The following is a 12,165-nucleotide window of genomic DNA, read 5'->3' on the forward strand; positions in this document are numbered from 1 at the left end:
TGCCCCTGAGCTCTGACAAGTCCACAGCCCCACCAGGGCTGGGCACTTTTCTAACCGGAGCCTCCAGGTCAGCCAAGGACTGATTTCTCCCTCACCTGGGCTGTTGGATTTCCAGGAAAATTATGCAGGTACTTGGGAAAACCCCCACTGCCAGCCAGTTCTCAACAATCCCCCTTGGCATCTGCTTAAAGACAGCAGGGAGCCCGTGCCAGGAAGGGAAAAGACTGCACTGCACAGAACAGGCGTCCTCCCTGTGTGTGACAGAGGCCAGAGCTGCCTCTGGGAACCTCAGTCACTCCTGCCCCAGGCAAAAACTCCTGCTGTGCACAGGTAACAAACACTGCTTTCCCCAGCTCCAGGTTCTCCTGAGGACTATCAACACCCACTGGTTATGGACAGTGACTGCACTTCTTGCCTGGAAAAAAAATAATCAGACTGAAGAGGACGCAGATCTTTATTTTCTGAGACAGAGTTGTATTCAGGGACCGATTGCTCTGCCTCTGTGATCGTTCTCAGCCCAGACATGAGATCAGTGCTTTGGGTATTTTTGTTACTCATCTGCCTAATTAGACTCCTGGCAGAAGGGACGGAGTGTGTGTTCCCAGTATACTGGAATCCAGTGATGCAGAACTCCACTGACACACTACAACAGGCCTCAGATACAGCTGGATTTTTCGGAAGGCAAAAAAACAATTCATACACTAAATAAATAATCTCCAGGAAGATCACAAAAAATTTAAATACAATAAAAACCAGGCATAGCAAAAATAGATGAAAAAAGCATTCTCTGTAAAAACATCACATTATGTGTGTGTTGGTCTTTATATTACATGTGCAAGTTCCAAACCCCGTGCATTGCCTGACTTGGCAACGGAGCACTTCGAGCCCCACCACACAGCCCTTTACCACAGGTTGGATACCACAGTTTCTTCCCCACATCACTGTTTTCTGTATTTATATAATCAGTCTTCTGCCCCCACTTAGGTAAAGCCTTCCCAAAGCTTTCTGTTCTTTGCATTTTAATAATTTCAAACCCGGATATTAGGCCGTAAGCGCCAGGGATCACGTCCAAAGGGGGTGCTGAGACTGTTTTCCCCTCCTCTATTTTTGGCCTATTCTGTGGAGACTGCGTTTTCCCGCATAAATGAAGATGTGAGAGAGGTTGCTTGCCATGGTTAAATCCTGGGCAAGCTTTACTTTATGCCTTTGGATTCTGCCCTCACGTTTGCCAGCACAGCCTCGCTACATATATCTATTTATTTACTCTTGTCCTCTTTTCTGTGCCTTGATGCAGCAAACTGCGGGACAGCACGTTATCTTTATTTCTGTTCCTGACATATCGCTGTTCCTGCTGCAGAGAACAGATCCAGGGAAGCTGCGGCTATCACAGGGTGTCCTTGCCTGCCCACACAAAGTAACAGAGGGCACTTGAGCCCCACACCCTCGAAACAAACAGCCTGACACCAGCGCACACTGCGGCATCTGTAAACAAATGTGCAGCGCCGTCCATTTCAAGGAAAAAAAAAATTCAGCCTGCAGTTTTTTGTTCTCACACAAGAGCTCTGAGGAACTGAGCCTGTAAATGGAGGGGGGAAGGTGGAGTGATCGAGGCAGAGCTCGCAGGCTTTGCGTCTTTAGAGTCCAGCGCTCAGACTGACCTGAAAACACCGGACTGAGACCACAGGAAACATTCAGCCAAACCTGCATGAATGGGTGTGTTAATAGCTGCCTGTCAACACTTGCTGTTTCAGCTTCGTCAGCTGCCCGTGGAGTGTTTGTTCAAAGTGGTGAGTGAGCCCACTCAGGAGTTTTCGAGTCAGCAATTCATAAAGACATCATACACGAGTCTTTCTGTGAGAACAAGGGGATGCAAGGGAGAAAAATTCGGAAGAAAAAAATTTTAAGAAACAAAGAAAAATCCTTTGGTACCTCACCTCGCAGTCCAGTGTATAAAATCTCATTGTAAAACCTCTAAAAGATTTCTGGTTATTACTTCAGATCCTGCGCTTACCTGATAAAATTTGTAACGTGACAGCACAGCTCTGTTTTCAAAAGCTATGAAGTGATTAATACTGTTTTCAGGCTTTCCAAGGATAATTTCAACCAGCTCACATTTTTCCCGAGAACGGATTGCACACGGCAATGAAAACAAAAAAAGCAAAAGCTCTGCTGCAGATTCCAGAGGCATACACGGCGCTGCTGCTCAAGGAAACGGAGCAGACAATGCCGCCAAGAAGCCTGGACACGGGCATCTTTAAACATCAGACAAAGCCCACCGGACTGTTAAATTTACCTTGAAGCATCCGGGGCTTTTTTTTTTTTTTTTTGACAAGTGCTCTCTGTTGATGTCACCGCGTGACAACGCCAGGGCAGTCAGAAGACTGATTATTAAAGGCAGAAACAAATCATTCAGGAGGTCAGGCAGCGATGAGGGAGAGCTATAAGCTCGTCGTCAAACGCGTTTAGCTAAAACATCATTAATAGAATTCTTCAGTGTGGCGCTGGCTCTAAGCTAGAAATGCAATGTCATCGTTCAAATTCATTTTGGAGTGCTCTCTCATCCCTGTGGCAGGATGCCATCATCCATACAGTTTAACAGGTGAACTGGGGGGGGAGAGGGGAGGGAGTGGGGAGAAATCAAGGTGGAGTGAAAAACACAGAGCAAAGGGGGGGGAGGGGAGGGGGAAAAGACAACGAAACGAGCGAAAATAAATTACAGATTATGATTTAAATTGGTCTGAAAAAGGGATCCCTGCAGAGTAGAAGATACTGCCTGAGGAGCGCGGCGGTGCCTCAGTGGACCTTGGACTCGGGCCAGTCGTACACGTCTGGCATGAAGGACTCGTACTCGTAGGACCAGACCTTGGAGCGGATGTAGCGGTCCTTGTCCTCGGGCTCGGGGTAGTGGAAAGCCATGTTGTTGGCGTACAAAAACTCCATCACCTGCAAAGCCAAACCACCGCTGCAGCCCCCGTGCCTGTGGCTGCAGCCAGGGCGCAGCGCCCAGGCCGTGCCCTGGGCTCACACAGCCCGGGAACAGAAACGCCAAAATCTCTGCTACGATTCCCGAGCGCCTCGGCAGGGACCTGAAAGCTCGGGTTCCGAAACTCGGAGGAGGATTGCTTTGGCCCACCATCAAACAAACTGAGTGTTTTTACAAGCATCTCCTCCCAAAGGCACAAAGAGATGGGCGTCTTGTGCCCAAGCACCTCGTGCCCCTGTGCAGTTCAGGAGGTTAATGTGCACACAAACCACTTCTAGTGCAGACCACTCTTACGCTTCATACTCACCTTGACAGCGATAGAAATAGAAACTTCCCTGATATTGGACAGTGGAGGGTAAAGTCTTCCTTGTGCAAGTTCTTCATCACTCAACTGTTCCGCCAGTGCCTGAGTTAGAAGAGCAAAGTGGCTTCATTTATGTGACCAACAGCATCCTGAAACACCTGGGAGAGTCAAGCTGCAACGCTCTTATTACCACAGTGCCCCCAAAGCACTGGAGTAAGGCAGTCAAAACCCCCAAATTCTCCATCTGAGCCCACATCAGCAAACCCTGATGGTTAAGCACTTAGCAAAATAAGATCCTGGTTCTTTGGAGGACGAGTTCCCCATAACCGCGGAAGTTACAAGAGCATGACGTGCCTGCAGAACTGACCACCACGTGTTTGGCAGTTTTTTACCATTGTGGAGGGATAAAACCAAGAGAAATCAGACAGGAAACCAGAGTTTCATCAAGACTTGAGAAGCTGCCCACCAAGTCACCCGCTGTCGTGTCAGACACAGCCTGCTCTGCTTCCACACTCACCTTAGCAGCCTCTAGGAAAACCTTGTCGCTAATGTGCCGGACACTGCTGAGGATCACAGCCAGAGCCACGCCTAAAACGAGATCACTGCCATGAGGGCCACATCACCTCACAGTGTGCAGCCTGCTGACGGGAGGCTGGGAGTCATCTAGAACGTTATTTCTGAAAATATTTGCACAGACGCAACTCCGAGAATTACTGACTCCGAGAATTATTAACATAACTTCAAGCGCACATTAACATTTATTCTCTCCTCCTCCCCCCTCCCAAAAAAAAGAAAAACAACCAGAGGAACCCATAATGCAGCAGCTTCCAAAGCCTTTAATGGCACTCTTTTGCTTCCTTAGAAATACTCAGCTGGGTGAGCTCACTGTGTCACATGTGGAGCTGCACGTGCCTAACATCCGTCCTGAACTGCTTTTCTCTCATTTTTACGAGCCCTCAGCTTTAACAGATGGCAACATCTCCTCACGCTGCTTCCCTAGCTGTGGCACGGCAAGAAAAAGCGCAAACAGCCCCGTCTTAAAGAGGTTAAAAGAAGAGGGGTTTATTTATCACCTGGGAAAATGTAAGCGTTGTTTCCTTGGCCGGGCTTGAAGGTCCTCCCGTCCTTCAGAGTCACCAGGTCAAAGGGACTGCCACTGGCAAACAAGCAACGGCCCTGTGGGACAGAGCAATACCCACGCAGTCAGGCAGCTGCTAAAGAGCAACCTGGAGGCAGGAGACAAGCACACACACTGAGCTGAGGCAGGGAAGCCGTTTATCTGTTTTACCACGCCTTGCTCATTAAGGCAGCAGCGACTTCGAGGAACCTCTCGGGCACAGAATGTTAAAACATCTCTGAGCGTGAACTACACCCTCCAAATAAACGACCTCTTCCTCAAGCACTAAAACCCCCTGGAGGCAAAGCATCTTGACACTGAGTAACAGGTTTAATAACATTAGCGTAAAACATTTAGGGCTCCCCAGGACCACGGTGTTTGAGGACAAATTACCGAAGAAGCCAAAGACTTGGGAGCTGTGTTTAAATGTCAGGGCATACCTATGGCGTTCCCTCCCTTTTTGAGAAGGGAGGAGAACATATGGATTTTTAGAGAACAGAACAGAACACACAGAGGCATCCACAGGTGCCACCTAGTGGAAAAAAAAAAATTAAAGAATAAAAGGTTGGTGATGGTGTATCTTCATATCCTTGCTGACCTCGTTTGGCCTAAGATTTCACACCAGCCAGGGTCAGGCTGTTCCCAAGGCCAGGACACACACGGGGTGACAGCCCTGATCCCTTAATGGCCTGACAAACTTGATTAGTTAAGTGACAAAACAAATAAAGTTGGAGATTTGCAGAGAATCACAGAACAGTTTGGGTTGGAAGGGGCCTCTGGAGACCATGTTGTCCATTTTCTAGGTAGTTACTGCATCCTGAAGGGAAAAGTATATTTTGAAGGGCAAACTATGGGTAAACTCAGTACATTTCAGAGAGCTAAAAAGAACTATGAAAACAAACAGCAGAAGGGGAGAAAAGGTTAAAGAGACAGAAACATTACTAATTTTATTAATAAGGACTGGAACCAAATCACACCCGTTCATTTACCGACCAGTGACATTTAACTGTCCAAATAACCCATTTCTGTAAAAACTGCAAGCAAAAATTAGGGTGATCCCCCTCTAGCCGTGCTGCTGGCCTCCTCCAGCCAGAGATGCCAGTAGTTTGTACATTTATTCATGCCAGACAAAGTCTTGGCTGCATAACTAATTCTTGTTCACTTGCTGTCCGAGATGCTGGAATTTAATTTCATGTACTGCAACACTGCCCAACTCACTATTCTGACTAATGCAGCATATCTGAGAGAGATTAAACCATCTTAATTTAAAAGTTTGTCCCGGGAAGGGAACGGAGCTGGGGAAGGGTCTGGAGCAGCAGGAGTGGCTGAGGGAGCTGGGGGGGCTCAGCCTGGAGAAAAGGAGGCTCAGGGGGGACCTTCTGGCTCTCTGCAACTCCCTGATGGATCCAGGGAGGAACTGAGCTCTGCTGCCAGGGAACAAGGCACAGGAGGAGAGGAAATGGCCTCAAGTTGTGCCAGGAGAGGTTTGGTTTGGACATTGGGAAAATTCCTTCAAGGAAAGGGCTGTCCAGCCCTGGCACAGCTGCCCAGGGCAGAGGTTGAGTCCCCATCCCTGGAGGGAGTTAAAAGCCCTGTGGATGTGGCACTTGGGGACAGGGGTTAGTGGTGGCCTTGGCAGTGCTGGGGAACAGTTGGACTCCGTGGTATTGGAGTTCTTTTCCAACCTGAAAATTCTGTGATTCTACTGTTGGAAGATCCAGATTTTGTCCAGAGGCTGTTATTCCAGAGCTCACTCTTGACTTTCAAATCTCTGTAGCAGGAGTTCCCTCCGAACTGACATGGAAGAGAATCTGGGTGTCAAACGGAGACATGGAATTCTGCCCTTCCCGCTGTGACACTGACACTGCTGGGGCTGTAATGCTGGAAACTGAGCCACACTAACAGAGCAAGAAGGAAGGAGTCTACAGTTCTGCATCAAGACACAAGGAAAGAGCTCCACCCACCGATTTTCACATGAGTCACTTGATTTGGGATTGTACTTACAAAAAAAAAAAAAAAAAGGGAAAAAAAAGAAGTTCTTTTCAAGAGCTCCAGCCCTGAAGTCTGCAGGCAGGCCCTGTGGCCTGAGGAGGGATCACAGCCAGCTGCAGCCTGTAGTGTAAAGGAAAGGCACCACCAGCCAGTTCAAAGCCTTACAGCCAGTGCTCTGTCTGCCCCATGCTCCCATGCCCCCACCTCCTTCCCCTCGGGCTCCCTTCAGAGACGATTAGTTTTACACCAAAGCTGTGCAGAAGGACAGAAGACCTTCCTCTTTAAAGGCAAACCCAAGGTCTGGATGTGCTGTTAAGATAACAACACAGCTACTAAGAAAAAACCACCCCAAAACCTCAACCTCCAAGCCCCCCAGGGGCAGTGGCTTTGAGGGAAAGGTGCAGAACGAGGTGTGTTTGTGCTTGGCTGGCTCACTTCGACGTGTGGTGGTGCCAGTGCACAAGGCACAGATGCTGTGAGAGGGGACAGAGGCCACCACCTGCCCCGGGGGGGGTCACAGGTCCCCGTGGGTCACTGTGAATGGCACAAGTTCTGACCTGCATGACTGAACTCCTGGGCTGATGCAAGGACACCACCCGCTTTAAGGACTTTACTCAGCCATTACAGTACCTGCTGGTCACTCTCTTAAAAGGCAGTAAAAAGACTTAGGCTATCTCAAGCCTTGCAAAACGTCACCTGAAGGATCAGGGCCTCTTTTCAAACCACCTCTGTTTACTTTCGCCAGGAGGCAAAGGAAGATCTGTGTTCCTACACCACCAAGTCCAAGCACTAATGAACCAACCCGCCTCCTGGCAGTGAGCAAACAGTGCTATCAGCCATCACACACCTCTGTTAACGTGTATGCCTCCTCTGCCGTGCACTCAGCCTTCACCGTGGGGTTGCTCAGCGCGAATATGATGGGTTGCTCGTTGATGGCAGCCATGGCTTTGATCACGTCGTGGGAGAAGAGCCTCCCAGCCCCTGCCACTCCTGCGGAAGCACACAAAAACGGGATCAGTACCTCGGGGCAGGCGACACAGCGGCTGTAGGTGAAGCTCATGTCACCCCTGGGGTCTCCCATGCAGGGCAAAGCTCCTCCAGCAGCTGGAGGTGGAACACAGGCGCTGCTGGGGGGCTGCCTGTACTTCAGGGTTTTCACAGGAGCACCTAATTAATGAGTTCCAAAAGCCTGTTTTACACGATCTTTTGTACTGATGGGTGCAAAAAAAACGGCTGTCCTGGATAATCGAGTGGGAATTACAGGTTCTCCACAGGTGATTCATCCTGGCTGGGTGTTAACAACGCACACCTGACACTGGTGTTTCTGACCACACCCAAACCCAGAGGTACAAACACACTGAAACGGTGTTATGTTTGCACAGTGGTTACAAGCTTCAGGGTAGCTAACTCAGCTAAAAAACCCACCTTTTCTTTTCCAAGTAAATCTTGTGCAAAGGCAATTGCAGTCATACCGGGAAATACCTGTAATCTTTTCTGTTTCCTGCAGGCAGGCACAGTTATAAATAAATACCTACAGGTGCCAGTGACCTGACAGGCACTGGTGGTCTGCAGCAAGGAACTGCTCCTTCAAGCCTTTCTGCAGGCAGAGTCTGACCAGAGAAGCTGACTGGGGGAAGGAAGGTCAGAAAAAAAACCCCCGAAACAACTCAAGTTGGGGGGACTCCTGTAAAGCAGAAAGCACGGTGTTTGTGGCTGCTCTCTGTTACCAAGGTGCAGGAGGAGCACTCACTCTCCACCGCACAACCCGCAGCTCAGTATGTTTCTAAGCAGAAAATCGACCTCACATTTTCATCTCATTTGCACCATCAGAAACGCAGATCGCTGCCTCCAGCCTCCCTGGAGCCACATTAGCAATTTAAAGGGCAGCAAACGACCTAAAATTACAGAAACAACAGTAACCTCACTTACCGATGATGGCTGAAGGCCGAAGTACATTCACCGCCTCTACAAACGTCTTTGGTATCTGCTCTGGAGCCCGATGTGTAAACGGTTCTTGGTTGGAATCCACCTTTTGTTCTCGGCCCTTTAGGTGAAACATTGGTTGTTTTTGTGAGAAGGACGCAGGGAGACCACCGGCCACCTGTACTGCGGTATTTCAAGGCACGGCGCACCCCTACCTGGACCAGCAAACCGTGTTTGTCGAACATCCATATTCTCCCGTAGGCTTCCTCGGCAGAAACACCACCTTCCACCATAGCCATAACAATGAGGTTTGCAATTCCCAGGGCAGCCTTGTGGATATAAAAGGACTTCGATTTTTAACAAGTCACAAGAGAGGTCTGTCTGTCATCGCAAACACGCCACCCTGTGCCCCCCTGTTCAAGATCCCCACAAGAATCCTTCAGCTCTGAGACACAGTGAATGCTTGCCAAAATGGGGGCAGACTCCTGGGACAACAGTGACACATCTTCAAGCAAAAAAGCAGAGGGGCAGCTTTCCTGCTGTGCTCCTGTGCCTGTACCAGCTCAGGAGCCACAATAAAGCAGCCCAGCCAGGCAGCAAGAACGACTTAGTGCTGCAGCCCTCCTGTCAAGAAACCACAGAGTAGTGCTCTGTGCCCAGCTCCAAAAACTCCAGACTTCCCCCTGCTCCTGCTGCCCAACATAAGGGCCTTGCAGAGGGCAGAAAGGAGATGCTGAGGGCTGAGGGAAGAAAATGCTGGCTGGCACTGCTTCCCCCTGCGTCCCTTCTCTTGGCTCGCTGCACACGCTGCTGGGTCTGGCAGGAGAAATAAGGTAGAGCTCAGTGCAACACTGGCCAATTACTGCAATCAGGGCCTTCAGCTAATTAAGTTATTTTGTCAGCACCACAGAAGCAATTGTGCTGATGTACCAAGAAGCACAGCCAGTGCTTCTCCTGACAGCGCTGCACCAGTAACTGGTGCCTGCTGCAAACACGCACTGACTTCACCTGCTGAGAAAAGCACTGTGTACTTCTCTCCTATGCTATTAAAATTAACAAGATGTTCTTAGTAAGTCATAACTTTATGCTAATTTTCCCTCTGACTACACACAAGACCCCGATACTTTTTTCAAGTCCACGCAGGAAAACGAAAAACTTGAGTCCTTGCAAACGCTAAAACACCTTTCACACAGTCCTGTTTTAAGGTAGTCCCTTCTGCTAATGTATTTCAGCCGGCCTCATATAAAAAGTTCTGCAACGAAATCCAGAGAATGCAAACCTCCACGAGTCCTGTGGAATGAGAAAACACACGGCTAAATCTGTGGTTGCTCCAGAGCCCTCGGGAGAACTCACCTCTCCTGCCCCAAGGAACAGCACCTTCTGCTCTGTAAGTGGTCTGCCAGTGGCTTTCTGTGCTGCCAGCAGTCCTGCCAAGGCCACTGAAGCTGTCCCTGTAGAAGCAGTACCAATCTAAGGTGAGCTGAACAGATCTACGTGGTTTTAGGCAAAGACTTCTGCACATGCAGTTAAGGAACACAAAGGGTATACCTTGGATATCGTCATTGAAGGTACAGTATTTCTCTCTGTATTTTCTTAAGAAACGGAAAGCGTTGTGGTTTCCAAAGTCTTCAAACTGGATAAGCGTGTTCTGGCCATACCTGCAGAACATGGCAGATATTCTTATCTTATCTTATTCTTAGCACTAGACACAGAAAAAAGGACAACCCATGCAAAACAAATCCTTCACCTAATCAATTATCTCTGGAAACAGGATGCCCTCAGGCCTTCCACTTCTACAAACAGTCCTGTTTCAGTTCCGTGCCTATTTAACAAACAACTACAAGCAGCATGTTCTAGGTCAGGGAGAAAAATCACTGCAAGGCCAGAAAGACAGCCTTGTGTTCTCTCTTGTTCCTCTCCTTATTCCTTAAGTGACTGCTTCAAGGACAGTGTGTCTTTCTGTGCCAGGAGTTCTGGCCACACTTCCCGTGCAGAAAACTGATTGTCCTACCTGTCTGTAATGGCTTCCATAAATTCATCAATCAGGTCATCGTAGACCTGCGAGCGATCCCTCTTCTGGTACAGGCCCATGTAAAACGGATCTTTTAAGAGCGTCTGAAAAAAAAGAGGAACAAATCAAAGAGAGCAGCAGGATGAGTCACTTCCTCAGCACAGGGCTCTGCAGAGTTCACAGGGGCACATTTCACACCGAAGGTACTGCATTTGTACAGCCCCTGCCAACGTCCCGTGACTTCGGCTGGCGCTCGGGCTTGGTGATGGATGCTCTTAAAATGGAACAAATCAATACTTCAAGTGAACAGTGAAGTGCTCTAATAAATCTGACTCACATTTCCAGCTTCCTAAAGCCCAGGTCAAAGCTGACTGCCTATTTCACAGGCCTATTTCCAGCACTCCAGTCACTTCCAAATGCACCGTTTCGGGGGCAAATTAACCGGCACTTTTCAGTCACTGATACATAACTGTGGAGTGAATTCCAGACCACTTACCCTTTACATGAAATATTTGGCTTCGTCTTAAACAGAAGTGCTCAAATAAAAATATCCTCTTGCAGTACTGAATGCTCTTAAATAAACACCTCTCACGGGGATAACTCAGGGCAGGCAAAGTTCAGTCAACTCACTATGTTATCGGTTCCAACGTCGATGCACACAGGCAAGCATTTATCTGGATGTATTCCTGCACAGGCTGTATACAAACAGAGTTTTCCCACTGGAATTCCCATCCCATACACTCCTAGGTCTCCCAGACCCAATATTCTTTCTCCATCAGTGACGACAACAGCCTGGGGACAGAAAAAAAAACCAACCACACACAAAAAAAAGCAGGTGAAATTATACATCATCACCGAAATTTGTAAGGATTAAATCAACACCAGTTGTGTTTTTTCCCAGGCAAAAACTCGGCTGTGTGTGCGCAGTCAAACAAAGAACAGACTGCAAGGAATATTTTACTTAGAGCAATGACTTAATTTACTTAAGGCTCAATGTTAGAATCTGCTATGCTCCTTTTTCTTTGCTGGCATCCACTGCTCAAATCCCTGTGGGAGGACCCAGGCAAGGATTACAGCCATGTGGAACTGCAGCCTGTAGCCCGGGTTTAGGATTTCCACTTGTAAATCCAGACACCATTTAAGTTTGTAGAGTATAAGGTGAAGCTCACCTCGCCCTGTGGTTCCCGACCCGGCTGGGTGATACGGAATTTAATGGAAAATCTGGGCCTCATCTTGAGGACAAGATCACCCTTCCTACTGCTGAGTGACACAGTTAAGTAAGACCCAGAGGTGCATTCCCCAGCTTTATGAAGTAAAATAAAAAATCTGGCGAGTCTAGTTCTCATCATCCCTGTCTCCTCGAACCAAAAAACTCACGTTTAGAGTAAAACACTGCTTTTCAAGACATGCATTGTCTTCATGAGCTGCATTTTGCCATCACCGCCAAAGAGCCAAGGATGCATTATTTAATGCTTACATTTCCATCAAATACTAATAAATCTTGAAAAAAACCTAAAATGAGGTGAAATAACAGCTAGGAATAAAATTACACAGCGGTGGTACCTTAACGTCGTTCTCCGGCCAGTTGTTCACAATTGACCTTATGTGGCCTCTGTCTGAGATAGAAATAAATAATCCTCTGGAAGAAAAAAAAAGAAAAAAAAAAAAAAGCAAGCTGAAATATTTTACGGGTGAAAATGAGAAATTTCGCCTCGCTTTGTAAAAACTCAAGCGTCAAACAGGACAATTCCCTTAAAATCAAAAGTGTTGCCATCACTGGCATAAATCATCCAAAGGACAAACGTCTAACACAAAAGCCTGCTTGGCTGCTTTGA

At 48.0% G+C, this 12,165-nt stretch overlaps 1 protein-coding gene across 2 annotated transcripts in view; it reads right to left on the bottom strand.

The window, feature by feature from the left end:
* Positions 1 to 436: 436 nt before the first annotated feature.
* ME2 (malic enzyme 2) overlaps positions 437 to 12,165 on the bottom strand; it is a 28,449-nt gene continuing 16,720 nt past the window's right edge. For both annotated transcript variants that reach the window (XM_017819799.1, XM_017819800.1), the window contains exons 5-16: positions 11,894 to 11,969; positions 10,961 to 11,122; positions 10,331 to 10,434; positions 9,868 to 9,977; positions 9,673 to 9,770; positions 8,535 to 8,648; positions 8,326 to 8,440; positions 7,244 to 7,386; positions 4,361 to 4,463; positions 3,805 to 3,875; positions 3,291 to 3,389; positions 437 to 2,943 (exon numbers count right to left, since the gene is read on the bottom strand). In XM_017819799.1, the coding sequence (XP_017675288.1) occupies positions 2,794 to 2,943; positions 3,291 to 3,389; positions 3,805 to 3,875; positions 4,361 to 4,463; positions 7,244 to 7,386; positions 8,326 to 8,440; positions 8,535 to 8,648; positions 9,673 to 9,770; positions 9,868 to 9,977; positions 10,331 to 10,434; positions 10,961 to 11,122; positions 11,894 to 11,969 (1,345 nt within the window). In that variant the 3' untranslated portion in view covers positions 437 to 2,793. The remainder of the gene's footprint in view (positions 2,944 to 3,290; positions 3,390 to 3,804; positions 3,876 to 4,360; positions 4,464 to 7,243; positions 7,387 to 8,325; positions 8,441 to 8,534; positions 8,649 to 9,672; positions 9,771 to 9,867; positions 9,978 to 10,330; positions 10,435 to 10,960; positions 11,123 to 11,893; positions 11,970 to 12,165) is intronic.

The sequence above is a fragment of the Lepidothrix coronata genome, unplaced genomic scaffold (genome assembly GCF_001604755.1).
Source record: "Lepidothrix coronata isolate B3197 unplaced genomic scaffold, Lepidothrix_coronata-1.0 Scaffold77, whole genome shotgun sequence".
Classification (NCBI taxonomy): domain Eukaryota; kingdom Metazoa; phylum Chordata; class Aves; order Passeriformes; family Pipridae; genus Lepidothrix; species Lepidothrix coronata.